The sequence below is a fragment of the Coregonus clupeaformis genome, unplaced genomic scaffold (assembly GCF_020615455.1).
Source record: "Coregonus clupeaformis isolate EN_2021a unplaced genomic scaffold, ASM2061545v1 scaf0070, whole genome shotgun sequence".
In the NCBI taxonomy this organism is placed as follows: domain Eukaryota; kingdom Metazoa; phylum Chordata; class Actinopteri; order Salmoniformes; family Salmonidae; genus Coregonus; species Coregonus clupeaformis.
Window position 1 is genome coordinate 288,466 of NW_025533525.1, and position 18,004 is coordinate 306,469.

General features: G+C 40.9%; 1 protein-coding gene across 1 annotated transcript; it reads right to left on the reverse strand.

Annotated features, from left to right (window-relative positions):
- Positions 1–2,281: 2,281 nt before the first annotated feature.
- Positions 2,282–17,915, reverse strand: LOC121546212 (B-cell receptor-associated protein 29). The gene is made up of 8 exons (XM_041857306.1): positions 17,817–17,915; positions 17,165–17,271; positions 6,531–6,631; positions 6,234–6,381; positions 5,799–5,934; positions 5,416–5,518; positions 5,052–5,143; positions 2,282–3,276 (listed from the first exon to the last, which is right to left on the reverse strand). Exons 2-8 carry the CDS (start codon positions 17,254–17,256, stop codon positions 3,241–3,243), a joined length of 708 nt encoding a protein of 235 aa, XP_041713240.1. The 5' UTR covers positions 17,257–17,271; positions 17,817–17,915; the 3' UTR covers positions 2,282–3,240.
- Between the last annotated feature and the right edge of the window lie 89 nt (positions 17,916–18,004).

The window sequence follows — 18,004 nt, forward strand, 5'->3', positions numbered from 1 at the left end:
ATTCACTTGGTGAAGGCCACAGGACTGAACATGGATGAATGCAACAACCATGTCTCTGTCACTAACGAATACAGTCATGGGTGGTAACTCTACAATTCACTCGAAAGGCAAGGCACTCTGGGAAATATTCTAATAAGGATTTACACTAAGCACTGTGTTAATTTAACACTGAAAAGTGTGGACCTGTATAGACCCTGGACCAGTGTTAAATTTAACACACTCAGGATTGATTTAACACTGGAGAATTTGCTGTGTAAGATCAGATCACAATGTGCCTGTCTAAAAATGTGGGCACAATCAGAATGTGGACAAAGGACACGTTAGCACCAGGTATAAACGGGGCTACTGTTCATCATGTCTGTGACTGTGTTGTGCCACAGGAGATGCCACTGTGCCATCTTACCATAGCTGTTCTCTGCCTTTGGTGTGCAGCAGGAGCTTTCTTATTTAAGTTCTGATCAAGTCCACTAGGTGGCAGTATTGCATACATTTACATTTTAGTCATTTAGCAGACGCTCTTATCCAGAGCGACTTACAGTTAGTGAGTGCATACATTATTTTTAGTATTTTTTTTCATACTGGCCCCCCGTGGGAATCAAACCCACAACCCTGGCGTTGCAAACGCCATGCTCTACCAACTGAGCTACATCCCTGCCGGCCATTCCTTCCCCTACCCTGGACGACGCTGGGCCAATTGTGCGCCGCCCCATGGGTCTCCCGGTCGCGGCCGGCTACGACAGAGCCTGGATTCGAACCAGGATATCTAGTGGCACAGCTAGCACTGCGATGCAGTGCCTTAGACCACTGCGCCACTCGGGAGATTTACACTAATTTACACTCGGGAGAGTTACACTAATATCACAATGAATTGTGATACATACAATTAACAACTCAAAGATCATTATAGATATCAAATGCACATCCACTGGACCACTATCATCAATCATGGGTGGTAACTCTACAATTCACTCGAAAGGCAAGGCACTCTGGGAAATATGCAAATGGAGCTTTACACTAAGCAGTGTGTTAATTTAACACTGAAAAAAGTGTGGACCTGTATAGACACTGGACCAGTGTTAACACTGTGTTGATTTAACACTGGAGAATTTGCTGTGTAAGATCTGATCACAATCAGATCACAATGCGCCTTTTAATCGTCTAAACCTGTCTAAAAAATAAGGGCACAATCAGAATGTGGACAAGATCAGGACAAAAGACACATGTTAGCACCAGGGGCTACTTTTAATCATGTCTGTGTGACTGTGTTGTGCCACAGGAGATGCCACTGTGCCATCTTACCATAGCTGTTATCTGCCTTTGGTGTGCAGCAGGAGCTTTCTTATTTCAGTTCTGATCAAATCCACTAGGTGGCAGTATTGCATACTGGTAGTAAATCCATCTCGGTCTAGAAAGTTACATTAACGCCACAATTAATTGAGATATAATTAACAACTCAAAGATCATTATAGATATCAAATGCACATCCACTGGACCACTATACTGTGTTATAGTTCTACCATCAATGACTATCCACTGTAGGTGCCATATTCATTATGAGAAGTAAAGCAAATTCGCATCATTTATTGGTCAGTCTGTGTCTACATGTCTGAATGTGTATACGTTGTGTACGTATGTTTGAAAGTTTTAGGGCTCTATTTAATCTGTATCGCTGAAGTGTTACGATTGTGCGATAGAAATGTAAAGGTCATTTCCGACTGAGCCGACATATGCAGCGTTCACCGTGAATGCAGTCTCCGCTAACGCAGGAATATTGCCTTTATATTTTAATCACACTAACGTCGAATTTACATTTTAGTCATTTTAGCAGACGCTCTTATCCAGAGCGACTTACAGTTAGTGAGTGCATACATTCTTTTTTTATTTTTCATACTGGCCCCCCGTGGGAATCGAACCCACAACCCTGGCGTTGCAAACGCCATGCTCTACCAACTGCGATACGGATTGAATAGAGCCCTTAATGTGCCAAAACCTCAGAACAAAAACATCATGGTCTATTCTCAGGTTGTATCAAGTTTAAAAAAAAGTTTAAATTTAGTTTATAAACATGTCTTTATATTATACAGGTGAATATTTCAATCACTGGGGTTGGTGGGCCAAATATATGCTGATTTTGCAAATGATACCAAGGAACATTTTTATTTGAATCGCTTTGTTTTGTGAAACAAATTAAATGAAATGGATGGCGTTTCTCACTCGCTTAAAAAATCTGAATGTGTATAGTTGTTTTTCTTCGATAAACAAAAATATATTATAAATGTAATACAACAATAAAACATTTTTAATATGGGATAACATGTTGGTATGTGGAGACAATTTTTCTAAACGTTTTTTTTGCAGCACAAAACTTTAATAGTGAGCAATACTGAAATATTGAAACACTTGCTTACTCAAAGCAGATTTTTGTACTTGGAATGAGAAAATATATCTACAGTGGTCTGAAAGGCACTTATTCTGTCAGGGAAGCTTCTGTCCCCTAGTATTGGAATTTAATGTACAGTACATGGGGGAGAAAAATGTCTGGCCCTATAGGAGATAAGTGCTTAGGGCATGGGGGCTAGAGGAAGACTTGCTGGTCAATCCCACTCCCAAGTGCTGACCCGGTCTACCCAATCAAACCCCTGGGGTGGGACAGTCATACTCTGGTTTTATTAGTCTATACAATCTTCACAGTTGTGTGTGACACTACAGGGGGTCTGAGAGTGAGAAGAGGAAATATGAATCTCCACACACATTTCTGTTTCAGTTTCCTTATTACCAAAAAGAAAATCATGACCCAATATTGGATTTTCAATCTAGCCTAACCCTGACCCTGTGTAATATCCACAACCCCCTTAACATCTAAATATGTAGAATATCTTCAGAGGAATTAAAACAGATCACCATTGATATCAAATATTCAACAACAAAATCACTCAATATAACTTCTTTACCCCTATGAACTCAATGCTAATTTTGTTTAACAAAACACATACAACTGAATTTGTAAAAAAAATGATATGAATGTAACAGTGGTGCTCTTGCCATGTACAGGACAAAAACAGCATAGCAAGCCCATTACATCAAAAATACATTCACAGTAGAAGACCACTGTAATCTGAAGCTTGTACAGCCATGCATGCAGGCATTCATTCACAACTGGCGATAGCGTGCGTGACAGTGTTTTTTCTGGTTTCTTGGTACGATATGTAAACGTTCTGACCGCTGTAGTCATAAGAACGATCAATCATCCTTTTTGTGTCCACTCTCTTGAAGATTCTGAAAAAAAAAAATATATATATATACAGTATATCTGTGAAGTGGTAGAAGTAAATGTATAGTAGTACTAAAGTCAGAGCTGAAGTATTCTGTTTACAGTTGAGCAGGGTAGTAATATACAGTATCTACAGTGCACTCAGAAAGTATTCAGACCCCTTGACTTTTTCCACATTTTGTTACATTACAGCCTTATTCTAAAATTGATTAAATATGCGTTTTTCTCATCAATCTACACACAATACCCCATAATGACAAAGCGAAAACTGGTTTTTAGAAATGTTTGCAAATGTATTAAAAATTATAAACAGAAATACCTTATTTACATAACTATTCAGACCCTTTGCTATGAGACTCGAAATTGAGCTCAGGTGCATCCTGTTTCCATTGATCATCCTTTAGATGTTTCTACAACTTGAATGGAGTCCACCTGTGGTAAATGTAATTGATTGGACATGATTTGGAAAGGCACACCTGTCTATATAAAGGTCCCACAGTTGACAGTGCATGTCAGAGGAAAAACCATGAGGTCGAAGGAATTATCCGTAGAGCTCCGAGACAGGATTGTGTCGAGGCACAGATCTGGGGAAGGGTACCAAAAAATGTCTACAGCATTGAATATCACCAAGAACACAGTGGCCTCCATCATTCTTAAATGGAAGAAGTTTGGAACCACCAAGACTCTTCCTAGAGCTGTCCACCCAGCCAAACTGAGCAATCGGGGGAGAAGGGCCTTGGTCAGGAAGGTGACCAAGAACCCGATGGTCACTCTGACAGAGCTCCAGAGTTCCTCTGTAGAGATGGGAGAACCTTCCAGAAGGACAACCATCTCTGCAGCACTCCACCAATCAGGCCTTTATGGTAGAGTGGCCAGACGGAAGCCACTCCTCAGTAAAAGGCACATGACAGCCCGCTTGGAGTTTGCCAAAAGGCACCTAAAGAATCTAAGACCATGAGAAACAAGATTCTCTGGTCTGTTGAAACAAGATTGAAATCTTTGGCCTGAATGCCAAGCGTCACATCTGGAGGAAACCTGGCAACATCCCTACTGTGAAGCATGGTGGTGGCAGCATCTTGCTGTGGGGATGTTTTTCATCGATAGGAACTGTGAGACTAGTCAGGATTGAGGGAAAGATGAACGGAGCAGAACGGTTTCCTTCCTCTCCGGCAACTGAGCTAGGAAGGACGCCTGTATCTTTGTAGTGACTGGGTGTATTGATACAGCATCCAAAGTGTAATTAATAACTTCACCATGCTCAAAGGAAAATGTAATGTCTGCTTTTTCATTTTAACCCATCTACTAATAGGTGCCCTTTGCAAGGTATTGGAAAACCTTCCTGGTCTTTGTGGTTGAATCTGTGTTTGAAATTCACTGCTTGACTGAGGGACCTTACAAATAATTGTATGTGTGAGGTACAGAGTCATTAAAAAATCATGTTAAACACTATTATTGCACACAGAGTCCATGCAACTTATTATGTGACTTGTCTTTTAGGCTTATATAGGCTTGCCATTACAAAGTGGTTGAATACTTATTGACTCAAGACATTTCAGCTTTTTATTTTGTATGAATTGTTTACAATTTTTTTAAAACATAATTCCACTTTGACATTATGGGGTATTGCGTGTAGGCCATTGGCCAAAAATCTAAATGTAATCCATTTTAAATTCAGGCTGTAACACAATAAAATTTGGAAAAAGTCAAGCGGTGTGAATACTTTCTGAAGGCACTGTAGGCTAAGTGTAGATACTGTATGTATGATCAGCTCTGGCGTTACCTGGTGTTCTTTCAGCAGTCGGTCGTATTCTTTGGTCAGTCCATCGAATTGTTTCTTCATAGCTTCCATCTCGGATTGGGACTTTTTCAAGGCTAGGGAAAACATTAACCCCAAAGCTTTGCCATTATCATCCAATTCCCATGCATATCATCCAATCTATCTAAAATGTGACATGCTATGGGTCAAAGTACACATACATGAACAGTAATTGAAGCCCATGTTTGTTTTATTGTCATTATGGTCTGATTTCATTTGGTTGGTTATTGTATTGTAGTTCTACATATTCACTATATTTTAGTTTTACTGGATTTTTGGTTCCATTATTCGATCTTTGTCACAAAAGTATTGTGTGTGTCTTCCTCACCTTCCTCTGAGCCCTTCAGTTCTCCTCTCAGTTTCTCCATCTCTGACCTCAGCAGCTCGTTTCCCTCCGCTGTGGCCTTGTCCCCCTTCCCATCCATCAGAGTCTGAAACAAACACAGGTAAACATTAACAAACATGAAGCACTTACCACACCTCTCAACCATATGCAGTACCAAAATGAGTTTTGTTTTCTTTTAGTGTGGATGAAGGCCCATATATCTGAGTAGGAGTTCTGATATAGCATCAGTTTCGCCTTTTAAATCAAAATTAATATATTTTCATCGACAAGGGGGGCCTTATCCTAGATCAGCGCTCTTCCTTTTGAGACCCTTTTAAATATGGGCTCAGGTGCAGAAAGGGCAGTGATACTTGGTATGACTTTACCTGCTTCAGTAGCTCGTTGTCCTCCATGTATTTCTTGGCAGTTTGGTTGGCACTCTCTGCCTTGGTCTGCAGAGAGGCCGTGGTGCCAGATTCCGTCGCCAGCTGGTTGATCAGAGTGATCACCCGCCTCAGTACCCTGTAGGTAAACAACAACACACAGAGATGATGTTCAATACTGAGAATAACAGAGAGCTGCCACCTGAACTTGTCCATCTCAACACATTTTTTGTTTTCCGTTGCTAAACATTTTGCTACGGTGTGCCCTACTGAACACGACCAGAGTGTTATGGTCATTGTAATGAATAAAGAAATCTCTATGATTATGACGATCCATGCACTGGCTGGTTTTCACCAGTATCCATCCCAATGTGATGATGACACAGTGAGGATTCAGTATGTCAATGGGTGAGTGATGGACAAAGTTCCAGGACTTACAGCCAGAGGAAGAGGGAAAAGCCGGAGATGTAGAGGTTCCTCTGGGCTCTGAACAGCTTCATGTTGAGGTTGTCAAACATGTTGGGATGCAGATTAGCATCCTTGCGGTTTCCCGCCCCCGAATACTTCCTCACCTCGCGCACAGCGTCTACAGGAGGGTGTGCAGGTGTGGTACGACATGGTTAAACATGGCAAAAGCATTGTATGAGATTGAGATTGTAAGATCTCTGGTGAGAGTGTCACTATTGGGAGTCATTATGATCTGTGAGTAGAATAAACATTTTGGCATCAGCTTACCGAAGAAGAGGACTATGAGGATTATGATCATGGCGAGGAAGAATTTATTCCAAAACCTGGCCATTTTGTTCCATATTCTCAGCTGGAAGATACTCTGCCATCTGCAAAACAGCACAAAAACATAATGCTGAAACTCAGACCACTGCAAAAAAGTCAATGTCTAATAAAATATCTGTGGATGCAGCGATAGTCAACACTTTTTGGTTGACACAATCGATTGGTTGACATTTTAAAAAGTGTATTTTTCCATATACAGTTGAAATCGGAAGTTTACATACACGTAGGTTGGAGTCATTCAAACTAATTTTTCAACCACTCCACACATTTCTTGTTAACAAACTATAGTTTTGGCAAGTCGGTTAGGACATCTACTTTGTGCATGACACAAGTAATTTTTCCAACAATTGTTTACAGACAGATTATTTCACTTATAATTCACTGTATCACAATTCCAGTGGGTCAGAAGTTTACATACGCTAAGTTGACTGTGCCTTTAAACAGCTTGGAAAATTCCGGAAAATGATGTCATGGCTTTAGAAGCTTCTGATAGGCTAATTGACATCATTTGAGTCAATTGGAAGTGTACCTGTGGATGTATTTCAAGGCCTACCTTCAAACTCAGTGCCTCTTTGCTTGACATCATGGGAAAATCAAAAGAAATCAGCCAAGACCTCAGAAAACAATGGTAGACCTCCACAAGTCTGGTTCATCCTTGGGAGCAATTTCCAAACGCCTGAAGGTACCACGTTCATCTGTACAAACAATAGTACGCAAGTATAAACACCATGGGTTCACACAGCCGTCATACAGCTCAGGAAGGAGATGCGTTCTGTCTCCTAGAGATGAACGTACTTTGGTGCGAAAAGTGCAAATCAATCCCAGAATAACAGCAAAGGACCTTGTGAAGATGCTGGAGGAAACAGGTACAAAAGTATCTATATCCACAGTAAAACGAGTCCTATATCGACATAACCTGAAAGGCCGCTCAGCAAGGAAGAAGCCACTGCTCCAAAACCGCCATAAAAAAGCAAGACTACAGTTTGCAACTGCACATGGGGACAAAGATACTTTTTGGAGAAATGTCCACTGGTCTGATTAAACAAAAATAGAACTGTTTGGCCATAATGACCATCGTTATGTTTGGAGGAAAAAGGGGGTGCTTGCAAGCCGAAGAACACCATCCCAACCGTGAAGCACGGGAGTGGCAGCATCATGCTGTGGGGGTGCTTTGCTGCAGGAGGGACTGGTGCACTTCACAAAATAGATGGCATCATGAGGAAGGAAAATTATGTGGATATATTGAAGCATCATCTTAAGACATCAGTCAGGAAGTTAAAGCTTGGTCGCAAATGGTCTTCCAAATGGACAATGACCCTAAGATTACTTCCAAAGTTGTGGCAAAATGGCTTAAGGACAACAAAGTCAAGGTATTGGAGTGGCCATCACAAAGCCCTGACCTCAATCCTATAGAAAATGTGTGGGCAGAACTGAAAAGGCGTGTGCGAGCAAGGAGGCCTACAAACCTAACTCAGTTACACCAGCTCTGTCAGGAGGAATGGGCCAAAATTCACCCAACTTATTGTGGGAAGCTTGTGGAAGGCTACCCGAAACGTTTGACCCAAGTTAAACAATTTAAAGGCAATGCTACCAAATATTAATTGAGTGTATGTAAACCTCTGACCCACTGGGAATGTGATGAAAGAAATAAAAGCTGAAATAAATCACTCTCTACTATTATTGTGACTCTCTACTATTATTGTGACATTACACAGGAAGCGGCACAGGTCCTAATCCAGGCACTTGTCATCTCCCGTCTGGATTACTGCAACTCGCTGTTGGCTGGGCTCCCTGCCTGTGCCATTAAACCCCTACAACTCATCCAGAATGCCGCAGCCCGTCTGGTGTTCAACCTTCCCAAGTTCTCTCACGTCACCCCGCTCCTCCGCACACTACACTGGCTTCCAGTTGAAGCTCGCATCTGCTACAAGACCATGGTGCTTGCCTACGGAGCTGTGAGGGGAACGGCACCTCCGTACCTTCAGGCTCTGATCAGTCCCTACACCCAAACGAGGGCATTGCGTTCATCCACCTCTGGCCTGCTGGCTCCCCTACCTCTGCGGAAGCACAGTTCCCGCTCAGCCCAGTCAAAACTGTTCGCTGCTCTGGCACCCCAATGGTGGAACAAGCTCCCTCACGAAGCCAGGACAGCGGAGTCACTCACCACCTTCCGGAGACATTTGAAACCCCACCTCTTTAAGGAATACCTGGGATAGGATAAAGTAATCCCTCTAACCCCACCCCCCCCAAAAAATGTAAATGTAATTTCACATTCTTAATATAAAGTGGTGATCCTAACTGACCTAAGAATTTTTACTAGGATTAAATGTCAGGAATTGTGAAAAACTGAGTTTAAATGTATTTGGCTAAGTTGTATGTAAACTTCCGATTTCAACTGTATATACAGCTCTGGAAAAAATTAAGAGACCACTGCAAAATTATCAGTTTCTCTGGTTTTACTATTTATAGGTATGTGTTTGGGTAAAAATAACATTTTTGTTTTATTCTATAAACTACTGACAACATTTCTCCCAAATTCCAAATAAAAGTATTGTCATTTAGATCATTTATTTGCAGAAAATGACAACTGGTCAAAATAACAAAAAAGATGCAGTGTTGTCAGACCTCGAATAATGCAAAGAAAATAAGTTCATGTTCATTTTTAAACAACAAAATACTAATGTTTTAATTTAGGAAGAGTTCAGAAATCAATATTTGGTGGAATAACCCTGATTTTCAATTACAGCTTTCATGCGTCTTGGCATGCTCTCCACCAGTCTTTCACATTGATGTTGGGTGACTTTATGCCACTCCTGGCGCAAAAATTCAAGCAGCTCGGCTTTGTTTGATGGCTTGTGACCATCCATCTTCCTCTTGATCACATTCCAGAAGTTTTCAAATGGGATTCAGGTCTGGAGATTGGGCTGGCCATGACAGGGTCTTGATCTGGTGGTCCTCCATCCACACCTTGATTGACCTGGCTGTGTGGCATGGCGCATTGTCCTGCTGGAAAAACCAATCCTCAGAGTTGGGGAACAATGTCAGAGCAAAAGGAAGCAAGTTTTCTTCCAGGACAACCTTGTACATGGCTTGATTCATGCGTCCTTCACAAAGACAAATCTGCCCGATTCCAGCCTAGCTGAAGCACCCCCAGATCATCACCTATCCTCCACCAAATTTCACAGTGGGTGCGAGACACTGTGGCTTGTAGGCCTCTCCAGGTCTCCGTCTGTTATGATGAGTTTCTGGTATTGAGAAGTTCAAGATGCAAGAATTTACTTAGACATTCTGTGGAGATTTTATACCAAGTATTTATTGGATCACGAGCTCGTGGGTTCATCTAACAAACGGACATGGCTTTGCCCTTCGTCAGTTGAACTAACTTCAACAAAGGAAACACTCTACCTTATATACCTTCTATTACCCTCTTCCTGGCATACATCTGGTAAGTCTCCATGGGCACTCCCTGTCTTTGATGTTCATCACTCTTTACCCCAAGTCACTATCCTAAACATCACTAATCTACCTTGACATAAGGAATGTAGACTTCATGACCCCAAACCACTTCTCGTAACTCTAACCTGTTCCCCACGATACTATGACATGACATCATTATACCATAAAAACATCATATCACCGTCTAACCATTATACAACCAGGTGTTGGGCAAAGCTGAAAATTGGACTCATTAGAGAAGATTACCTTACTCCAGTCCTCTACGGTCCAATCCTTATGGTCTTTTGCAAACCTCAGCCTGGCTCTTCTTTGCTTCTCATTGATGAAGGGCTTTTTTCTAGCTTTGCACGACTTCAGCACTGCCCCTAGGAGCCTGTTTCGAACCATCCTCGCCGTGCACTTCACCCCAGCTGCCGTTTGCCATTCTTTTTGTAGGACACTTGATGTCATCCTACGGTTGTTGAGTGACATTCAAATGAGTTGGCGGTCATCCCGGTCAGTAGAGAGTTGTTTTCAACCCTCTGCCGGTATGTAGCTTTGTTGTCCCCAATGTCTGCTGCTTGAACTTGTTCTTATGAAACGCCGTCATTTAAATTTTAAGGATGGAAGCAACCTGACGCTCACTGTATCCCCCAGCCAGTAAAGCCAGAATTGAACCCTTCTTTTCCTCACTCAAAACTTTCCTTTTCAACTCTTTTGGCATGGTCAATAGTTATTTTTTGATTAATATTACTTTTGAGGTACTATTAGCACTGTTTTTGCCATCCAGCTGGTCCTATTGCAAGATGATAGTGATGACCACAGCAGTGGTTTTTATACTTTTCCTTGTTAAATAAGATTTGCTTCTGGTGATCACCTAATCAGTACCTAATTCAGTAGAATGAGGTGTGCCTGTGTTGGAATTCAACAGACACTGGAATGGAATGGCTGTCATACATGTAGAGATGCTGATTTAAGAAACATTTGCAGTGTTCTCTTAATTTTTTCCAGAGCTGTATATATAGACACACCCTATGTGTTTAATAAAATAATCTAGATGCTTGTCTAACGCTTTAAGCGAACTGTTTGATTAAATAAGACACAAATTACTCAAGAGGGAGCCAGAGATCAAGATAACCAGAAGGGAAAAAAACGTATTAACCTGACCCGACCATCCTCCTCCTGCTCCTGCTGGCTTTCTACTATCCTGAAGTTGTCTGTAATATGCTACACGAGGACTGGAATGCCAGTCTATCTTACAGTTTTTACCGATTTGTGTGTCGGTTATGGTTCATATGCACATTTTCGTGGAACAGTTTAATTTAATTTATAATAACGTCTTCGTATCTCAAAATCATTGACATTTGATTAATAAATTATATCAATCTAAATGATACAAACCTAAAAAGTAACTTATTGCCATTGCCAACTACGTAAAATGTGCCTACATAAAGCCAACAAATAAAAACATGGCAGCCTGCAGGTAGAAAATATCCGGACAAAAATAAATATCCTATAAATCACATTGGCTACGCATGGCCTGTCTGCAATGAACTTGAAACATTGTATCAAGCTTATCCCTTGCGCAAATACATATTTGCGCAAGGGATAAGAGCTCATCAGGTAGGCCTATTTTATGATGTTTCCACTGGATCAAAGCATGACATTTTTCCCTTCACGCTGAGTGGTTATCTTAAGGGAGAGAGCTGGAAAGATGTTTCAAATACATTGAGGAACTATTGTCATTCTCAAAATCTCAATGGATGTAAAAACAGACTGTTTGCTTTCTGTTTGAGGTGAAGAAAACATTACTTTGAGAAGCTCCACAGTTCATTAGTGGTGGTGCATTAACCCAATCACAAATACTATCAGATCCCCAAATGGGCACATTTATATGCCTACATTTGCGCGCAGGCCAGGTAGCCTATAGGCCTACTTCTACGCGTAATCAGGTGTGCGTCCTTATTAGGGCTGTGGCGGTCACGAAATTTCGTCAGCAGGTGATTGTCAAGCAAATAACTGTCGGTCTCACGGTAATTGACCATTAATTAACATAAACAGATTTAGCATCTCCTGGCTTCCACACATAGCCTACAAGCCACTGATGCAGACCTTTGGAACATCTACATTTTAAAATGTCTAATAAATCCATGTAATATAGCCTACACCTTCACAATAAATCCATTATTTATTTTAGACAGGTCTAAAGAAACATGATATGGAGAAAATGTAGTCTATTTCAGAAGAACAGAATAGCATACTCTGAGTTGTCCTTATGTTAGGTCTTGATCTGGCTATGCCATATGGCTATGGGCTACACTAGTTCATTTAGCAGACAAGATTTGCTTAGAATTCCGTGGCATTGCCTCCTGAATGGCGCAGCGGTCTAAGGCACTGCATCGCAGTGCTAGAGGCGTCACTACAGACCCAGGTTCGATCCCGGGCTGTATCACAACCGGCCATGACAGGGAGTCCCATAGGGCGGCGCACAATTGGCTAGGGGAGGGTTTGGGCGCAAATTATTTACTTAAAAATCATACAATGTGATTTTCTGGATTTTTGTTTTAGATTCCGTCTCTCACAGTTGAAGTGTACCTATGATAAAAATTACAGACCTCTACATGCTTTGTAAGTAGGAATACCTGCAGAATCGGCAGTGTTTCAAATACTTGTTCTCCTCACTGTAGGTAAGCCTATATGCTTAATGTAAAGTTATTAATATAACTTTAGTTGTTCTACAAACGTTGGGCTATATGTTTTGATTTTTAATACATTGTAATGATGATTTGAAAAAAGTAGCTTGAAAGGCATGAGCTCTGCTTTGTTTTTTGCGCAGGCTGTACACACTTCGCCAGTCTGTCATTCACAATTCGAGAAGCACTTGATAATGCCTTGAATTTCCCGGCGGCATCCCCTTTGTGTGGCCATAATGCACCCTAAAAAAATCCATGCCTTTTGCAGCCCTTCTCCCTGAGTGCTGCCTGCTCCGAAGCACTTCTCACTCACAAGTGAAGACAGACACATCGGGGACGCAATTGCGCGCGTCCTTATCCAATTCCGAGTAGCATATTGAAGAAATTGGAAGAACTGTCGACATTTACTTTTCGTCAGCCAACAAGATGAGTAGGCCTAACAAACAGCAAAAGCACTAGCCTATGTCAATCTACTATCCGCCATGGTACAAAAGTTGACCTATTATATTCTGTGCGAGAAATAAATATTCCAAACATAGTCTGGGACAGTTGTGGGATTCGATAGATCCCAAATTAATACAACCACTAGCATCAAAACACCTTTTTAACGTAATGAGGCTGACGCAACAGATCAGAACGTTTAGCTTAAAATGTTGATAAACTATTAGGCTATTTCTTCACATTATAAGCGGAGCAATGCGCACACTGCAGTAGGCTATACGCTCGAATGTTCCATTAGCGGGAAAACACCATTATCAAAAGTGACCACAAATGCGATTATGCATGTAATGCTTTTATTATAAAGGTGCATTTTTATGGTGAAAATTATCTTCCCCAAACTTGAAACTCACGCGCTGCTTATTTATGCCAGTTAGGCTCTACACCCCTTGTAAAGCGGATTAATGTCCTTAATTTTAAGAAGTTATTTGGCCACTTTAGTTGTGATACAAACCTTATCAAAAGATATAGGCCTAAGGGCTAGGCTACATGAGGTGTGCGACTATGATAAAAAAAAGGGGGGAAAAGGGCATTTTTTCTTGCCTTAAGCTGGGCATCATTCACAAGTGATAATATATAATGAATTAGTGATAAGCTAATATTGTCACACAGACTATTCTTGATTTAATCTTGTCTTTACATATACAAAATAATATGTGTGAAATTCATTTAGATTTAGAATGAGATTTTTATCATACACATGTCTCGATACAGGGGCATGGGAAAAAATACATGTCATCTCTGCACTTAAATAGCAAATTGAGGATGCTTTTCCTGTGGTTCATTTTCATGCCAGCCAGGTAGGCTATACTCCTGTTGTAAAGATAAGCAATGTGCTTAATATTTGCTTAACATTAGGAAAGTTGAGAAATAAATATAGTAGGCCTAGCCTATAGAAAGCTGATGGGATCCTGTTTTTAATAGAGGCCATCACTCTGTTTTCTTGCAGAATTTCATAGCCTATACAAATGTTGCGCAACATGAGCTCATGGGCTCTCATGAAGTGTTTGATTAGATTTTCGAATACATTTGCACTGATGTCAGAGTGATTAGATGGACAATACAGTGCTGAGTACCAGGCAGTTAGCAAGTTTGGTAGGCTACTAATGACCATCAGCAGCATCAGAGCTTGGAGAAGCCTAATTACCGTGACTAAACGGTCACGTGGAATATGACTGATTTCATGACTCGTGACAGCCGGTGTGGCTGTAATACGGTCACAGCAACAGCCCTAGTCCTTACTCAACATTGTCTTTTGTTTGGAGTACAACTGTCAATGACTAAATTGACAAAACTCATAAATGGAATGAAATAAACCAAAATGTGTTTCTCACAAGTGTGGCATAGGTTGTGCGCTCTGCAAACAACGTGTCCACTCAGACAATGAGAACGGTAAAACTAGAATAATAATAGATTGAATGCATTAACAGAAAGGACCATAACCAAACATAGGAATTAACGGTAAATGTACTACTGGTGATATGTAATTGTGAATTGATAGACACTAACAATCAAGGCAAACAATTCACACAATTAAGTTATAAAACAAGGAATGTGCACAAATTGGCGGGAGAGAGCACATTCCGGAGACGTGCATTGTGCCTTTTAGCCACACTCCCCTTCTTCTTGGACTGTGCTATCCACACAACCTCTGCAATGGATTAGTCTCAGCAACTGATTAGTTTACTGAGATAGGCGGGAATCAGACCGGTGTCTCATGTCCCATACATTAAAAAATATATATTTGCTGAGATAGGCGGGAATCAGACCGGTGTCTCATGTCCCATACATTAAAAAATATATATTTGCTACTGCTAAAAAAAAAAAAAAAAAACAGGTCGACCAAACAATCAACCAGTCAACTAATTGAGGTCAGCCCTAATGCAGCTAGTCACAACATTGTCTCAATTGTAGCATGATTCCTGTTGTAGCTTGTAGGGAGCCAAGCCCCTTTTACTACTTTGTCCATAGCTACAGCTATAGCTATACTTCTCCATGTTATGATGGATTCCCACTAAGCATGGACCACAACGACTTTTGGACATCTTTTTTTGTGCAGTCCGGACTGGCCTTCATTTCAATGTACAGGACGTCGATTTTTTGGTCAAAATATGAACCAATCATATACATTTTGTTTGGTTCAGATTTGGTCTGGTCCAGACCGGCCTTGATTTGGCACAAACATAGATGTCTATGATTGTTTCAGATTTGGTCCGGTCATGTTCAAATCTGAACCAAACATAGACATCTATGTTTCACAGGTTTGGACAGCACAGTAGAGCAGGCTTTCCCACAGCTTTTCACTCAGGCCCCACTTCCAGCATTGGGGAACATCCCGCGCCCCCCCTGCATGTGCGCACCACGTCTATTTCTATGGGCACAAACATTGTTGATGACACAACCTGGTCACACCCCTCTTGTTGTCGGAGAGAACATTTTGCATGTTTAAAACGTATTTCCTGGAGTTCTACACATTTTGAAATGGGGTGCAGAGATCAATTCTGCAGTTTTAAAGCACATTTTCTTGCAATTCTATACATTTTGCCATATGTATTCATGTGATTTTTGAGTGACTCAAACATTACAACAAAATCTATGGGTTAAAAAACCTAGCAAAACATTTTAGCTGACATGGGCTAGTCGATCTGGACATTTCATTAAAATTATAGACTGATCATTTCTTTGTCAGTGGGCAAACGTATAAAATCAGCAGGGGATCAAATACTTTTTTTCCTCACTGTATACACATACATACAGTGAGGGAAAAAAGTATTTGATCCCCTGCTGAAATCCAGAAAAACGCATGTCAAAAATGTTATAAATTGATTTGCATTTTAATGAGGGAAATAAGTATTTGACCCCCTCTCAATCAGAAAGATTTCTGGCTCCCAGGTGTTTTTTATACAGGTAACAAGCTGAGATTAGGAGCACACTCTTAAAGGGAGTGCTCCTAATCTCAGTTTGTTACCTGTATAAAAGATACCTGTCCACAGAAGCAATCAATCAGATTCCAAACTCTCCACCATGGCCAAGACCAAAGAGTTCTCCAAGGATGTCAGGGACAAGATTGTAGACCTACACAAGGCTGGATGGGAGCAATAATAAATATTGCAATCTTCAGTTGGCTTTTGTTTCCTATAATACATTTATAGAAAAAGTATTATTGTGATATAATGCTTACTTCATTTAGAATGTACACTGTATATACAAAAGTATGTGGACACCCGTTCAAATTAATGGATTCGGCTATTTCAGCCAAACCCGTTGCTGACAGGTGTATAAAATCGAGCACACAGCCATGCAATCTCCATAGACAAACATTGGCATAATAATTAGGAGGAATAATGGTCTGGGGCTTTTTTTCATGGTTAGGGCTAGGCCCCTTAGTTCCAGTCAAGAGAATTCTTAACGCTACAGCATACAATGAAATTCTAGACAATTATGTGCTTCCGAACTTTGTGGCAACAGTTTGGGGAAGGCCCTTTCCTGTTTCAGCATGACAATGCCCCCATGCACAAAGCGAGTTCCATACATAAATTGTTTGTCGAGATTGGTGTGGAAGATTTTGACTGGCCTGCACAGAGCCCTGACCTCAACCCCATCGAACATCTTTGGGATGATTTGGAACGCTGACTGCGAGCCAGGCCTAATCGCCCAAAATCAGTGCCCGACCTCTAATGCTCTTGTGGCTGAATGGAATCATGTCCCCGCAGCAATGTTCCAACATCTAGAGGAAAGTCTTATAATAATATATAATCTAATAATATGCCATTTAGCAGACGCTTTTATCCAAAGCGACTTACAGTCATGCATGCATACATTTTTTGTGTATGGGTGGTCCCGGGGATCGAACCTGACTTCAGTCTGGAAAATGTCTTAAAGACGTCATTTCAACATAATTTTGCTCACTGGGTTGTTGCAGTTTCAGGATTGGTTAGGGCTCATTCCTACCTGGTGGCTGAGATGAAGGGTAGACAGAGGATGAGGAGTACACCTATTTCCACATAGAGGAAGAGGGCAACTGCAGTCCATTGCAACGTCATCTCTAACAATACAGTCTGTAAAATATGAAACATATTAAGCAACAGAGGTCATTTTCACAGTCTGGCAGTAGGTTGTTTTGCCAGAATGGAAAAGGACTGGTTTAATTATTGATGTCAACAACAGAAAAATTTAACTTGCTACGTAGCTAGCAAGTTTCCTCTGGATATATTTCAGCTAACTGTGAAACCACCAATGCAAATGTATTCAGAACAACAATGTAGTTCCTGTTTCAGTGATAAGCCTCTTATCCTAGCTAGATACGTACAAGGTTCACATGCTTGGTTAATAACAGCCAGCAGTACTAAGTTTATGCTGTTTCATTCAGTGTGTAATACGTCCTTATCTCATAGAAATAGTAGCTAGCTATATTTGCTAAAGACTTTGCCTCATGCAGTGACATCAGCCAGGTAGTTGGCAATATTTTAAGGCAGGACACGATAGCTATCTAGCTAACTGGTACTAGCTAACGTTAGCACTTTTGTGAAATACATAGTAAGTAACTACACATATGAGGAGCCAAGTTCAATATCTTAATAATTATACAAAGTATGTAACTTACTCTGCGGCATCCGAACAAAAAACCAGAGGATGAAAAGAGAAAAGCAAACTTAAGTTTGGAGACTGTTGTTTCACGCTCCTTTTTTTGCGTCTCATTGGAATGACGTCACAGAAGGTTTTACCTGTTCGCTTACTGGCTTATCCTCTAATGAGGAGAACCAATAAGGTTCTGCCATATATTGTGAACAC

Excerpts from the sequence above, each read along its gene's own strand:
- LOC121546212 (XM_041857306.1), bottom strand. The coding sequence starts at position 17,256 with ATGACGTTGCAATGGACTGCAGTTGCCCTCTTCCTCTATGTGGAAATA. Across the intron at positions 6,382-6,530 it reads CCTCATAGTCCTCTTCTTCG|ACGCTGTGCGCGAGGTGAGG; the intron begins GTAAGCTGATGC and ends ACCCTCCTGTAG. Across the intron at positions 5,144-5,415 it reads ACTGAAGGGCTCAGAGGAAG|CCTTGAAAAAGTCCCAATCC; the intron begins GTGAGGAAGACA and ends TGTTTTCCCTAG.